This window comes from Drosophila albomicans, chromosome 2R (assembly GCF_009650485.2).
Source record: "Drosophila albomicans strain 15112-1751.03 chromosome 2R, ASM965048v2, whole genome shotgun sequence".
NCBI lineage: Eukaryota > Metazoa > Arthropoda > Insecta > Diptera > Drosophilidae > Drosophila > Drosophila albomicans.
The window spans coordinates 1,831,468-1,846,294 of NC_047631.2; the positions used below are offsets into that span (position 1 = coordinate 1,831,468).

General features: G+C 34.8%; 2 protein-coding genes across 2 annotated transcripts; both read left to right on the top strand.

Moving 5' to 3' along the window:
* The first annotated feature begins 475 nt into the window (after nucleotides 1-475).
* LOC117574837 (uncharacterized) lies at nucleotides 476-4,625 on the top strand. The gene is made up of 6 exons (XM_034258823.2): nucleotides 476-649; nucleotides 2,495-2,611; nucleotides 3,241-3,511; nucleotides 3,569-3,726; nucleotides 3,795-3,884; nucleotides 3,951-4,625. Exons 1-6 carry the CDS (start codon nucleotides 476-478, stop codon nucleotides 4,620-4,622), a joined length of 1,482 nt encoding a protein of 493 aa, XP_034114714.1. The 3' UTR covers nucleotides 4,623-4,625.
* Nucleotides 4,626-5,304: 679 nt separating this feature from the next.
* LOC117574836 (uncharacterized) lies at nucleotides 5,305-5,631 on the top strand. The gene has a single exon (XM_034258822.2). It carries the CDS (start codon nucleotides 5,311-5,313, stop codon nucleotides 5,518-5,520), a length of 210 nt encoding a protein of 69 aa, XP_034114713.1. The 5' UTR covers nucleotides 5,305-5,310; the 3' UTR covers nucleotides 5,521-5,631.
* The last annotated feature ends 9,196 nt before the right edge of the window (nucleotides 5,632-14,827 follow it).

Sequence of the window (14,827 nt, forward strand, 5' to 3'; positions counted from 1 at the left end):
AAATTTATTTTATGTCCAAGAATAATTAGGCCTTCAACTATCGAACCATTGTTTCAGGAGTTGTTTCAACGGAATGGAAAAACAAGTAAACTAGAGAAAATGGGGTGCCGAACTGGGGAAATATTTAAAGGGCCCGAACCCTATAGAGTTGGGCAAATTAAATACAGTCCTGGCCTAACTTAACAAACAACTTCAAGGACAGATAAGCAGTCAACTCATCTCTACCGTTAGGGCCTTGTGCAGTCTGAGCACCACCCATAACCTAGACTATAAATAACAGGCTGGCAAGCGACGCTGCCTAGACAACCAAAGCAGTTACGACAAGGCGAAAGTTGAGCTACTCAGAAACCGTGCCTGGCACGGATATGACAGCCAATTCGGCGGCCAACTTGGATGTTGATGGTTTGGGTTTAGAACTGAAGAAATTCAGTTGCGCGTGATTTGTTGAACGCGTCACTACTTCCGTTTTCTCAGGATGACGACCAGTGATGAGATGGGATCTTTCTGTCACGACCACATCCAACATCCCTTGATGTGGTGTGATGAGAAGAAGCGTCTCGTTGAACGTAAGAATGCTGAGGAAAGCTTGCGTATGTGGCGACGTCGCAAAGCTGAAGAATGTGCTCGCAAGGAGAAGGATAAACAAGAGGTAAATAAATAAATGAAACATAACGCAACAACTTGTGGATGTCGGTGAAGTGGCTGGAATAACTACAAAACTAGTCGATAATACACTTGGTTTGATTTTAATTATTTATAGAATGAGCTCGCCTGGGTCTTAGATCGTGGGTTTTAAAACATAAATTATTTAGTCTTCGATCAAAGCTCACAGAACGTGTAATTAACAAAATTTTGGATTATTATTTCAGGTATATAATAAAAAAAATTATCATCAATTAATTTTTTATTTATTGGTTATCTTTTTAATCAATATCAATATTTTTGAAACTATAGTTTCCAAGACATCAAGAATCACTTTCCAGAACAATTATAGTTTTCACTCCATAAATTATATCTAGTCTACTCATAGTTTAGGGCAAATGCACTATGTATAACATACGGAACACAACATGAATTATAAATAATATTGATGATCATCATCAACAAACCTCTTCTTCGGAATAAAAGTTCAAAATTTGTGTATTTCTTACTTAAAGTGCATTATATACCCTGTCACTAAACATTACTCAGATTAACGGAAAATAAATTGTTAATGACCTGCTCATTCCAATATGTTTGACTAACTTATATTAACGTACGTACGTATGTGTAAACTTATTATTCTAAAACACTAAGAAGCACGGGGTATCCTGAAGTAGACCAATATAATATATAATATAATATAATAATAATAATAATAATAATAATAATAATATAATATTTAGCTCACCGATTAAAAAAAAACTAATTAAATAATACAATATATAAAGGATAGTGACTACATAACTTTGAACCAGTATTCCTTGCACTCATCGGCTAATTCAAAGCATAATACGTAATTATAATTAAATATAATTAAAACGAGACCTTTGAAGAACAGACTGCACGGCATTTTCAGAGACAATTTTAAATTTTGTACAAAAGTCGCACTCATGGAAAGTGAAATATTACGGCCTTCCTTAATTGAGAATAATTCCTGCTCGAGACACTCATTAGTCAATGCAATTTTCGATATTTAAATATATACATATGTTAAAATATAATTTTTTTTTTTTGACATTTATGGTAGATAAATAGCAAACTTTTTGGTGTGACAGGTATGCGAATTTGCTTATCATAATGAAAAAACTACATGAAATTTACGAGATACAGAGCATAACTTCGCTAGTTTTATCAAATAAGAACGTTAGGTTCATCAAAATAATAAAATCGAGAGCTATGCAAAATTTTTTAATTATATTTTATTTATTAAGATTCGTTTTTAATTTAAGATTAATTTACAATTATAAAATTAATAGTTTCGAAAATGAGAATTTAAAAAAGAAATCTTAATATATAATTATTTGGACGGTTGAACTCTCTTTGACATGCTTTCATGCTAGACTTCGGTTCAATGACCTAGTATTAAAAAGTTACTTGCCCAAAAGTTCAACCAACTATTTGACAATTTGACTTTTCGGAAGTATTGTGGAAATGACATTGTCGGGGTATCCATTAAGTTCTTCAACTAACATCAGTTCGCGTGACTCAAGCACCTGTGAGTTAAATGTGAATACGGATGGACTTTAGCTCAAAATATATGTAGGTGAATGGAAGGCAAAGAGCAGTACATTGCAACTATAACAACAACCTACAAACAAAGGAGGTAGTCGGGCAAAAAGCTGTTTCCGAAGGGTCGGGCAGAGGACCTGGCAAATTTTTTTTTAAATATTTGCTAATAGTGAGTTGAGTTCAGCGAGCCGAATATAGAGCAGACTAAGAAATCGATAAAACAAACCTATATGCCATAATTGACTACCTTTCTGCCTCTACTATATTTCATCTTCTCTTTTAGTACTATGATATGTTTCTACAGCATTGCCCCTGGGGCAAGCCCGGCGGTGGAGCACCCAATGTGGAGGTACGACGAAAGGACATTACCGCAGTTGGACTGCACTCGACACCAACTGTTGTGAGTTCAATTACAGAATATGCATTGCATTCCATATAGAGATTGAACTTTTAATTTACGCTTCCCATTGGGTAGAAGGGTTTTATAACTTTGCACCAACATAATTGTCGCAATTCCGATCACATAAAGTACATATATTCTGTCAGCTTTAAAAGCCAAGGCGATGAAACTATGTCTGTCCTAGATCTCAACAACTATTAAAGATCTGTTTTGCCAACACTTGTTATTGTTGCACTCAGATAAAGTTTGTTATAGATTTTGCCTCGCCCTCTTCCTCGGATGCAAAAGCGAATGGCTAATTTGGTACATACAGTAGCACCTACAGTTTCTATGATTTCTGAAAATGTAATTCGATCAGATAAAAATTTTAGAAGTTTTTCAAGAAATAATTTTATATGACAAAAATCTGCAGCTATCGGGTCTTTATTTCTTTGGTAGACTATCTGGTATATATTTTAAATATAGTTGTATTTCGACATATCAAATATAGCTTTTGTATATTCTAAGATTTGTTCAATGTATTTGCAATGATTTGCTTTTGGTTACAATAGCGGGTATATCACAGTCGAGTATACTCGACAGCAATCCTACTAGGTTTACGTAATGAGCTTTCACTTTTCCACTTACAGACTGCAGCTCATCGTATAAATTCCTTACAACCTTGCCGCTACAATGATTATTTTACCATGCAGAAAAAGTGTCACAAAAATCCCATAGCCGCCTACCATCATCATCGTCACCATCATCCTGGTCCACCTCCACCTGGAATAGCTGGTGGCCGCTTGCCACACACACATTCTATACACCATCTGCAAGAAAGTGGCCCTCGAAGTAGTACTGTCACTATTTGTGAGAGAGAACATCCCCATAAAGTCGTCAACGTCGCCCAGAATGCCAATGGTGAGAGTTTGCACATCGAACTAAAAGAGCATCCCTCAATGTCATTTCGAAATAAAGGCCACGTGGATATTGAACTGCGCTATAAGCCTTCTCCGACTTGCAAGGGACAAGTTATGCTCAATAAGGTAGTCGACAATAGCGAGAATGAGCACTTACATCTACAGGAGAAATTAGCCAACCAAAAAAAGAAACTGCAAGCGAAGTTGGAAAAGCCGGTGAGCGACATCTATTACTCTCTCTGTGTGTAGTATTTTTAACGTTATAATTACTTTACGCTCTTTAGACGTGTAAGGACCCGTGGGGAAAGGCAGGTCCAGGTGGTAAGCCATGGCGCAGTCCAAAAGAAGTCGGGTATACGTTTATGAAGTCGCTTGTAAGTGACACTTATGCAAATCAAGAAGTATATAAAATTACTTTTCTGCCAATGATTCTTTTGCAGGGCTGGACGAATAAGGAAATGCTGAAAGAGTTAGATCAGGATAATCCGGTGACTCCCGCAGAGAAAAACACATTTCGCAAATCGAAAGGATGCAAGCCTGCCAAGCCACAGCGCTGCTGCGACATCTGCACTTGCACCTGCGCATCGTTAGCTTCATCCAGTCCAATAAAACCATCCAGAAAGATCCTTGTGGCTGCGGGGGCAGAGCGACCCTCCCCTAACTGTAGTCTTGGATCACCGCCCAAAGAATGTAAACCTATTAAGTCGTGTCCTCGACCACCACGTGGCCATTGTACTGGCAACACTGGGAACTGCACTGCCACTCCAGACGCCGGCACATTTAATAACGGACGAGGAGGAGATGGTGGAGGTGTAGAGTTGGTGCCTTTGCTGGCACGTCGCCGTGGCTTACACCGTCCCATCAGCCTGTCCAGCACGGATGTGACAAAGAGGACGCCCTCGCATGATAGGTACGCACCACATAAGCACAAGACAATGTCAATGCCCAGCAAAGAGCCGAATATCAACATCATTAAAAAAATTAGTCAAATGAAGAAGCGGCTTCCTAAGAATTTGAATTGCAAGTTCCAATGCTGCAGTTGCGACTGCGTCACATCCACCGCTGCGCCGCCCACTTGCTGCCTCAAAAGGCTCACACTGCACATCCGCTAATCCCAGTCAAATCTATAATTTAAGTAGTTAATCAGCTCATCAGTCAGTCTGTGTGTCTTTGTGAGTGCGCTTGTCTTTTCCGTTTAATCGATATTCAACATAACTATATACATATCTAAATACTATATCATACGTATCTACAACGTTTACGTCTTTGCACTTGCATTTTGTTTTCTTTTTGTTAATTATTAGCTCTTACTCTCATGTATATTGAAACTAATACCGTTGCCTCTAATATTCGAATTAAATTTTTTAAGTTCTCAAAGTTTCTCATTTGCTTGCTCTGCGAAAATTGTAAAATCTGTAAAATTGAGATGAACTGCGTATTTGTGTTTGTGTTTTTAATGGTTCTCTATCACTTTTTTTGGCTCATTCAGCAATAAAATATCCATTCTTATACAAGTGAAAGTATAGCAACCAAAAGAGCAAACTAAAACAACACCAAATTAAATAAACAATTAAGCAGAAAATATCCAATATGCAAATCATAATACAAATCTTCTATGTATTCCCGCGCAATAAAACGTTCGCTTTATCTAATCCAATAACAAAATAAACTCAATCTCAATAAAATGCAATCAAAAATGAAATATAAACGAATGACCTACTAAATACATCAACAATCAAATCGACGTTGCTGACATCGCCTACATCCACAAATAACAACAGGATTCAAACAGCTGCCGACATGCGATATCTGCATGAGCTAAATGTGCAAATATCGCAGAAGCGTCGATCGGTCAGCGTGTCGAAGCAAATGGACCGTGACCTTTGCAATCAACACTTCGACACATTCCAAACCTTTTGGGGACGGCCTGGGCATGGCGCGCCGGCTGGTGATAAGATCAATAAGCTAAAGTTGGATGATTTGCTCTATGGCAGTCCAGAGACATCCTAAGATATCATTCAGATATTCGACTTAACTATGTTCGCTGTGTTGAAGTGAATTTTGCCAACTTGCCATGTTAGTAAGTTGTACAAAGTTTTATATTCACCAGTTTGTTTTAATTTGAAGCCATTGTCTAACTACACTTCGATCTTGTAACCATTTACTTTGATTTTATATAAGTATATACGAATATAACAAAATTATGTTCAGATATGTGCAAATTTAAAATTGTAACGTGTAAATAAAATACTTTGAAAAGAAATTAGACTAATCGATGTAGAGTAATCATTGTTAGCTACTTTTTGGCATATTCGAATTAACTTACGAGTTTGTCAAAACTTTTCATTAAAGAGTTCAAAAAAATAATTCTTAGTTTTATAAAATGGTTTACTATTTGTAACCGATTATTCAATTTAGTTTTTCAGCTTTTTATACCCGCTACCCATAGAGTAGAAGGGTATTATAACTTTGTGCCGGTAGGAAATGTATGTAACAGTTAGAACGAGGCATCTCCGACCCTATAAAGTATATATATTCTTGATCACCGTCAACAGCCGAGACGATCTAGCCATGTGCGTCTGTCAGTCTGTCCGTATGAAACACTGGATCTCAGAGACTATAAGAGATAGAGCTATACTTTTTTTTCGACAACATTTGTTATGTTTGCACGCAGATCAAGATTGATTCAAATTTTTGCCACGCCCACTTCCGCCCCTGAAAATAAAAAAATCGAATAACAAGCGTAATTTTAGAGAGAGCTAGAATTGCGAATTTTGATGTATACAATAATTACTATAGTAATTATGATTCCTGAAAATTTGGTTGCGATCAGATAGAAATTGTCGAAGTTATTAAAGAAATACTTTTGTATGGCAAAAACGCATACTTACTAGGGGTCTTAGTTGCTTCGGGTGACAATCTGGCATATTGTGCCGTCTATGGTATATTTTGAATGCGGTACTATATCGATATAGCAAATATACCATTTGGTATGTTTTTATTATTTTTGCAACATATTCGGTATATTCTGAGAAAAATACCGCGAAAAATACTTCTTTTATTCAAAATGGGTCGAGTACACTCGACTGTAGCTTTCTTACTTGTTTTACAGTTGAATCGTCATTGACTCAAATAAATTTATCAGTATTTACGTCCTTTTCATCAGCTTTGTTCATCTTGTCACTCAAGGTTAACCAAAAACTAAAAGGCATCAGAATGATTTACAGCGAATGCAAAAATTACTAATTTAAAGATAATTTTGTTTGTTACTCACACCTGGTCCAGTGAGAGTTAACCAAACTCTGCATACTTATTGGTCGACAAGGCGTACACATAAATTTGTTTTATACCCGCTAGCCGTTGGGTAGAAGGGTATTATAACTTTGTGCCGGCAGGAAATGTATGTAACAACAAGGAGGCATCTTCGACCCTATAAGTCGTTAAGTGTAACATTTCAGCAGCGACTAGGTCTTTCTTGGATTTTAAAAGTTTAATCTGCCGTTGCCACCTTCTACACCTCAACCCAAAACTTGGCCTTGACAATCTGGTATTTTCTGACCTCTATTGTATATTTTATATGTAAAAAACGTCTTTGGTGTATTTTAATATATCTATAGTTTATTATAAGAATAATGCCGCATTGTTTTGCTTTTATTAAAATCGGTAGCGAGTATCTCAGAATCGAAGCATTCTTACTTGTCTCTCTCAACTTCTAATGACACATTTATACGAAGAGAATTTAAATATAGTGCTAAACCAAAGCGTTAAGAATAACCTTCACTTATTTTTAAAATAGTTTTAGTTTATTTTTTTCACTGTACAGACGGTCGCATCCCTGCAGAACTGGAGGTGTCGATTGGCCATAGGTAAGTGCTTACCTCGCCGATCACTACATGGGTACTTACTAAAGTGACCCTATAGTAAGCGAACGTCGAACCACCTAGTTAATAAATGTTTGCGTATTAAAAGTAAAAAAAAGGGCAAGCATCGCTTTTGTTTTTGGTTATTTTGTGGAAAGCGCATACACAAGATTAAAGGCAAAACTTCGATTACGCTTTACATCGCTGTTTGTTTACGCGTCTTTGTTTTTTTTTTGTGCTACTCTTTTGCTCAAACTCAGTTGTGTTTGCTGGCTGATGAAATTTTTGCAAGCATTTGAGTTGAGAAGTGCAAAGCGGATCCGCGATCAATTATTAGGTAAGTTTCTTAAAAAATAATATATGTATATATTATATGTTTAATGTGTAAAATATTAAATAAACAGATAATAAAAGTACGACAAGCAGTTAGCATAATGTATAGTTCTACAGTGGAAAACGACAATGGGCCTAAAGAAGAGGAAGTGGAAATTATGACCGAAAATCTACGTTATGGAAATAATGACAGGGGAATGCTGCCCTAAAAAAAAGATAATTTCTTTGATGTTATGATCGGTGAGTATTTTAAAAGATAATTATTTAATAATCATTATCCACTTCAACCTATTAAAACTTTGTAATCCTTTATTACCAGATTCAATAACTGAGGACCAGTTGAAAAAACTCAAGTTGCCTTAAAGTAATAAAAGTATACGCATTATTAAAATAAAGAAAAATTAAAATTAAATAAAAACTGTAATTGTAATTGTAAATTTGTTTTAATTTATAATGGCCGACCCTTCCATGGGGTCTGATGTACTTACTTCACCGACCCTTCCATGGGGTCCGATGTAAGCACTTATTTTACCGGCCGTTCCATGGGGTCCCATATAAGTTCTTACTTCACCGGCCGTTCCATGGGGTCTAATGTAAGTACTTTCTTTAAAGACCCTAATATGTTGCACTATTTCACTAGTTCGTGGGTAATCGAGGTGGTGGCGATTGACCCTATTTGCGGACATTTCATACGAAAACGGAAATTAAAGAACGCATTGCTAGGTGCCACTTTGTAAGTAGTGGTGGTCTGCTGGTAAGTGCTTATTTCACCAGCAGCAAACTAGCGCTCAGAACTGCAGTGACGCGACAAATCCCTTCAGAGAATTTCCCATAGGTTACAAAACCATAGCTTTGTGCTAGATAGTAAGTTAGAGGCAGAAGGAGACATCTACTTTTCATAATATATTTACTCGGTATTGTTAACAATAATTAAGGTAATTTTCATATTTAAATTCGAGCACTCGACTCAGACTGTACATTTCTGACACACTTGGCCCCAAAGGCGCTGTCTTTTATGCATTATAAACAAGAATATTTTAAATTATTAAATTGTGGTGTTGTTAGTCACCATTCACATTTCATGAAAATTGTACTTACGTTTCCGAGGATGAAACCAGGCAATACCAACCATGCAACGCGCTGAAGTCTATCTGTAGCTGACATTTTGCTTAAGTTGTGTAGCTTAGGACGTCACGCCCCGATTTTTCTATTCGACTTGCAAGTAATTGACCTTCAGCAGTACATTTGGACACAGATTGCATATAAAATAATATTAAATACTTGCATATACATTTGTAGATACATATGTATATAACAAAAATATATACATAAGTACATTCATGAAAGTCTAAATCTGTGCCTTACTATGAGGTACGCTCTACCCATTTTTAATAAAAGCTTAAGAATGCGGTAATTTTCCCACAATATATCGATAAAATTCTAAGATAAATTACCAAAGGCTATTTTTAGTATATCTATAAGAATTTACTTTCAAAATACACAAAAACATAGAGCACCAGATTGTCAGCCCAAGTAACTAAGACCCGACGGCAGCAGCCGTTTTTCAAAATTTTATTATCATAAATCTTAAATACTGTAATTATTATGGCATGTACCAAAAATCGAGTAGCTTCAAAACTTTGCTTGCTATGAAACTGAATTGAAACGAAAGTGTCGCTAAGCATTAATTCGTCTTAAGCACTGTGACAAGAAGTGTAATCCGACACGGCTCTTATGCTTCTATGCATAGCTATGGGGGAAATAATTCCAGTTCTTCCGGCCTTCTAATTCTTTAAGATATCCGGTCACATTACTAACATAAAAGCTGCTTCTCTATTCTATCAGTATGCTAAATGCATCGTTAGCTTATAAATTAAAGGGAATTTTGTTGAGTACTTTGTTAAGTAACGTCAAATGTAAACTTCTCTGTATGGTCTAAGTTTAATTACAACAGCATAATTGCAATTGCCGCTCAATACAATTTGAGCTCAGGTTATTTCGAAATTGCAAACATTTTAACGAAAAGACCGATTCTCTGCAAATAGTATATATTTTTAAACATTTAATAAAATAGTGTCAGTTCATATTAATAATTAACAACTAAATACCTTTTTATACAAATGTTTACCTTTTATTATGAATTTCAATTCCTAAAAAAAACTGATTACGAATATCAAATTTCGAAATGTCGAATTCGTTTATTTTTAATGGTGTACCTTAAAAACATAAATAAAAACATATTAATTTAACAGTTTCAAAAATTTCTTAATTGATTATTTTCCTATTAAAAAAAAAAAACAAGTAAGAAAGCTACAGTCGAGTGTACTCGACTGTGAGATACCCTCTACCCATTTTGAATAAAAGAAATATATTTTGCGGTATTTTTCTCAAAATACAATAAAAGTAATGCAAAAATACTAAAAATATACCAAACGATATATTTGGTATGTTGATATAGTACCGCATTCAAAATATTCCATAGACGGGACATCATAGCAGATTGTTAGCGAAAGCAACTAAGTAGGCGTTTTTGCCCATACAAAAGTATTTCTTTAATAACTTCGACCATTATTATCTGATCGCAACCAAATTTTCAGGAATCATAACTACTATAACAATTATATATATACCGCAACTCGCAACTCTAGCTTTAAAATTACGCTTGTTTATCGATTTTTTTGATTTGCGGAGGCGGAAGTGGGCGTGGCAAAAATTTGAAACAATCTTGATCTGCGTGCAAACATAACAAATGCTGTCGAAAAAAAATTATAGCCCTATCTTTTATAGTCTCTGAGATCCAGTGTTTCATACGGACAGACGGACAGACACACATACGAACAGACGGACATGGCTAGATCGACTCGGCTGTTGATTCTGATCAAGAATATATATACTTTATAGGGTCGGAGATGCCTCGTTCTACCTGATACATACATTTCCTGCCGGCACAAAGTTATAATACCCTTCTACCTTATGGGTACCGGGTATAAAAAGTATAAAAGCATAACATTATTGATTTTTTAAACCATTCTTGGAGCTTTGTTGGAATAAATATGCAGCATTATTTTATAACAGTAAAACATATTTTTCCTTATTCTTAGTATGTGTGTGCATTATTGTCCTTGGTTTATTTCATGCTAATCTGAGCATCCTCTAAACAGTTGCATTAGAGACCCCTCCGGCCTTTGCTTTCAACGCCTGTTGAGCTAATAAACCCCTGACAAGTTTGTGAGCTGACCACGATGATGAATTGTTCTATTTTCTATGCTGACATTTTGTAGACTTAGTTTATAGTTGGGAGAATTTAAGCATGAAACGAAGACTCCAGCGTTAACAGCGGAAAGCATTCAAAGGAACTGAGGTGCGACGAAAGTGTGTGTATAGACGATGGCTAGACGATGGCTTAAGGTTGAGTAATTAATAAACATAAATCTATGATACAAAGCGGAGATGTATGTACTTGTATGTGTCTGCTTCTGCTCATTTTATCACGAAAAGTTCGAATTTTAATCATGTTTATAGTTTGTATTGTGAAATTATTGTATTGTAGATAATTAATTGTGCGAGTCAATTAAAAAAAAAGCTGGCTTGTTTATAAACCATAACTTTAAATTAAATTTTCCTGTACCACAGTTTTAAATATCATCACTTTTTAAAGCACCACATCATATTTACAGTTGGTTGCTCTGAAAGTATTAATGACGATTATCACAAACCACCAGTCTACAGTCTCATTCCACTGCAAACCAGAAACTTCATTCAACAACAGTCACAATTTCGGCCCCGAAACTAGAAACTGCTTTTGCGGTCACACACTGCAAAAGCAGCCAACAATCAACTAAAACAACGGCATGCAGAGCGGCCTCCTTAATGCACAACACTGCGGCAGAGGCGCACCCCATGTCAATAGCATTCAGAATTCAGCATTCTTTGCTCTTGCGCAAAACTGTAATGCATACCAATAAACCCTGGGTAAAGGCATTCCTTTAAAGAGTAATTAAGCTAGAGTAAATAAAGGTAAATTATAAACATTACTTTCTGTGCTTTAAGCCCATATCCCAAATGCAAATGATTTAACCTGTCACATATTAAGAGCTCAAACAAATCTTATCGAATTTGTAAATAATATTTTTATACCCGCTACCCATAGGGTAGAAGGGTATTATAACTTTGTGCCGACAGGAAATGTATGTAACAGGTTGAAGGAGCCATCTCCTTCTTACGCTAACAAGCGTAATTTTAAAGCTAGAGTTACGAATGTACTATATAAAATAATAACTATAGTAGTTATGATACCTAAAAATTTGGTTTGGATCAGATAAAAATTGTGGAAGTTTTAAAAGAAATACTTTTGTATGGGCAAAAACGCCTACTTACTAGGGGCCTTAGTTGCTTTGGCTGACAATGCGGTACTATATCGATATACCACATATACCATTTGGTATATTTTTAGTATTTTTGCAGTATATTTGGTATACTTTGAGAATAATACCGCAAAATATATTGCTTTTATTCAAAATGGGTAGCGGGTATCTCACAGTCGAGTAGCTTTCTTACTTGTTAAATATAGAAATGACATGAATGAACCATGTTTTTAATTACTGATCTCAATGTATCACTATATAGACACACTTATCCTTGATAAAGATTGTATATGAACGCAACGACTTGGGTCTATTGTGCTTGTGAACTGGCGGGCTCCGAGTATTTAAGCTACACCATTTATTTCATAAAATCCTAAGTCTTATATGTTTAACAATAGTTTCTTATTTCTAACTGACCACACGCACTTCTCTGAATAAACGGCTGTATATTTTATCGCTCATGTTCATAAGGATATCCTTGTGCCCTTGAACTTGTATACTTCACTCACTTATTCGTAATGCGAAATCATTTTTAACATATGTACAAGGTGCGTTCCAAAGTAAACAGGACTTTTAACAAAAAGACAGAACAAATAGTTTTTTCGGCAAAATCAATTTATATTATTCAAAATAGTCTCCTTCTGCCTTAATACAGCTTTTTGCACGATCCAAAAGCAAGTCGAACGATTGTTTTAGCTCATTGCCCGGTATGGCCTCCAGTATGCTGGTGCAAGCCTTTTGAATGGCCTCGACGTCTGCATAACGCTTTCCTTTCATCTGCAAATGCATTTTTCCGAAAAGGTAGAAGTCGCAGGGTGTTCGAAGCTCATTTTCGCACCGATGACAAAAACATACTGACACTTAAAACGCAATAACTTCACTTCCAATAAATAAAATGTCATGTCAATTTTTACTGGATGTCGATAAGGGATAGCAGATTCTAACGCACCAGTTGACAAAAAGATGGCGCCACCAGAGGGCGCTAGATTCAAAAAGTCCTGTTTACTTTGGAACGCACCTTGTATATATTGTCCCTTACCATAAATACCCATAACATGATGATTCCCACATTCCAATGAATGAATAAATGAATTCTATTGGTGGAGACTTCGTATAAAAAGACAAAATTATTTTTTTAAAGTCAAATTGTAACATGCTTCAAAATCGTCTTGCGGTGTAATATTCTGGATTATGATTTTGAACAACCTAGTCATATTTAATCGAGGAATTTGAGGAATTAATTTACCGCTGTATAATATGATAATTCTGTAATAAACTTATATTAATTCTTTTTCATTTGTTTCCGGTACTCCCAAGGTAAAAGGTTATATACCCTTGTGCCCGCAGGAAATATATGTAACAGACAGAAGGAGGCATTCCTATAAAGTATATACATATTTTCATCAGAGTCAACAGTCGAGACGATATAGCCGTCTGTCAGTCTGTCCGTCCATCTGAATGTGCACCTAGATCTCAGAGGCTATAAGAGATAAAGAAATAATTTTTTTCATTAACACTTGTTATGTTTGCACGCAGATCAAGTTTGTTTCAATTTTTTACTACGTACACTTAATAAAATTAATACCGCACTATTTTGCTTTTATTCAAAATGGGTACCGGGTATCTCAAATTCGAGCACACTCGACTGTAGTTTTCTTACTTGTTTTGTTTTGTTTCGGAGTTAACTATAGAGATAAAAAACGGCTCATTTTTTACATAATTGCAGAATAGAATATTAGTATAGCCGATCACATGAATAAAAAACACTTATGGAACACAGCGTAAAAAACATGATCGCACATATATAGTAAATATATATCAATAATACACTAAACTTTAGTATAAAGAATCAACCAGTATAATAAAATATATGTTTGTATGTGGGAGTTACGAAGGCTTCCAAAGAATTAGATCCCAGTGGATTTTATTGTTATTTGTTACAGTATTAATGATTTTCTTTGAAAATAGTAAATTATCAGTAATAAAAGAAACTAGATACATTTGTCTTCAAATTATTGAAGCTGACTGAGCTTGGTATTTTGTAGTCGAGAACTCTCGTCTTAAGTGAACTTTCTTGCTAAATACAAAATGTTTTCCGTTTCTCTTAATGAGTATAATAATAGCGAAACAAGTAAAATGTATATGTCACATAATTTTATTTATTGCTTATCACTTTACTTGGCATTATGTTATAATCATTATTTTCAGAAGCTAATTGCTACGAACTTGTTTTTGAGTTTAAAAAATATTTTGAGGTATATAATTATCTATCATGGCATTTATTGAATTGCTAATTAAAATGACTAAAGTAATAAACAAACGTTTGTATAGATTTCAATTTATTCTTTAGTTTTTCAATATTAACAATAGAATTAAGTGATCATTTAATTTTAAATTGTTTACTTAAAAAACCTTAAAACCGATAGATTAAATTGATTATACATTGTTTTTTTTTTATTGATTTACAATATATCTCAATTATTGATCATACTTAAAGAAAAAGAAAAATGACAATTGGTAAGTGCACTAATTGTAAATTTCTTTATAAATTTTTTTAATTTTCTAAAAAGGTACTCTATAATTTTTGTTTTAAAGTAGTAAATATAAATATTTGCCAAAGCTTAGGACGACTAATCGATTTTTTAGATTTAATAGCTATGATTATTTCGATTTCGATTTATAGAATAATTTAGAATTTCATGTACAATTAAGTGAACATCATTTTCATTAACCTTAATATTTGTATTACTCATTTATATT

Bases quoted from the DNA above. Each gene is read 5' to 3' on its own strand.
- LOC117574836 (XM_034258822.2), top strand. From the start codon at position 5,311: ATGCGATATCTGCATGAGCTAAATGTGCAAATATCGCAGAAGCGTCGA.
- LOC117574837 (XM_034258823.2), top strand. From the start codon at position 476: ATGACGACCAGTGATGAGATGGGATCTTTCTGTCACGACCACATCCAA. The intron at 650-2,494 runs GTAAATAAATAA...CTTCTCTTTTAG, and splicing joins AGGAGAAGGATAAACAAGAG to TACTATGATATGTTTCTACA. The intron at 3,512-3,568 runs GTGAGAGTTTGC...TTCGAAATAAAG, and splicing joins CGTCGCCCAGAATGCCAATG to GCCACGTGGATATTGAACTG.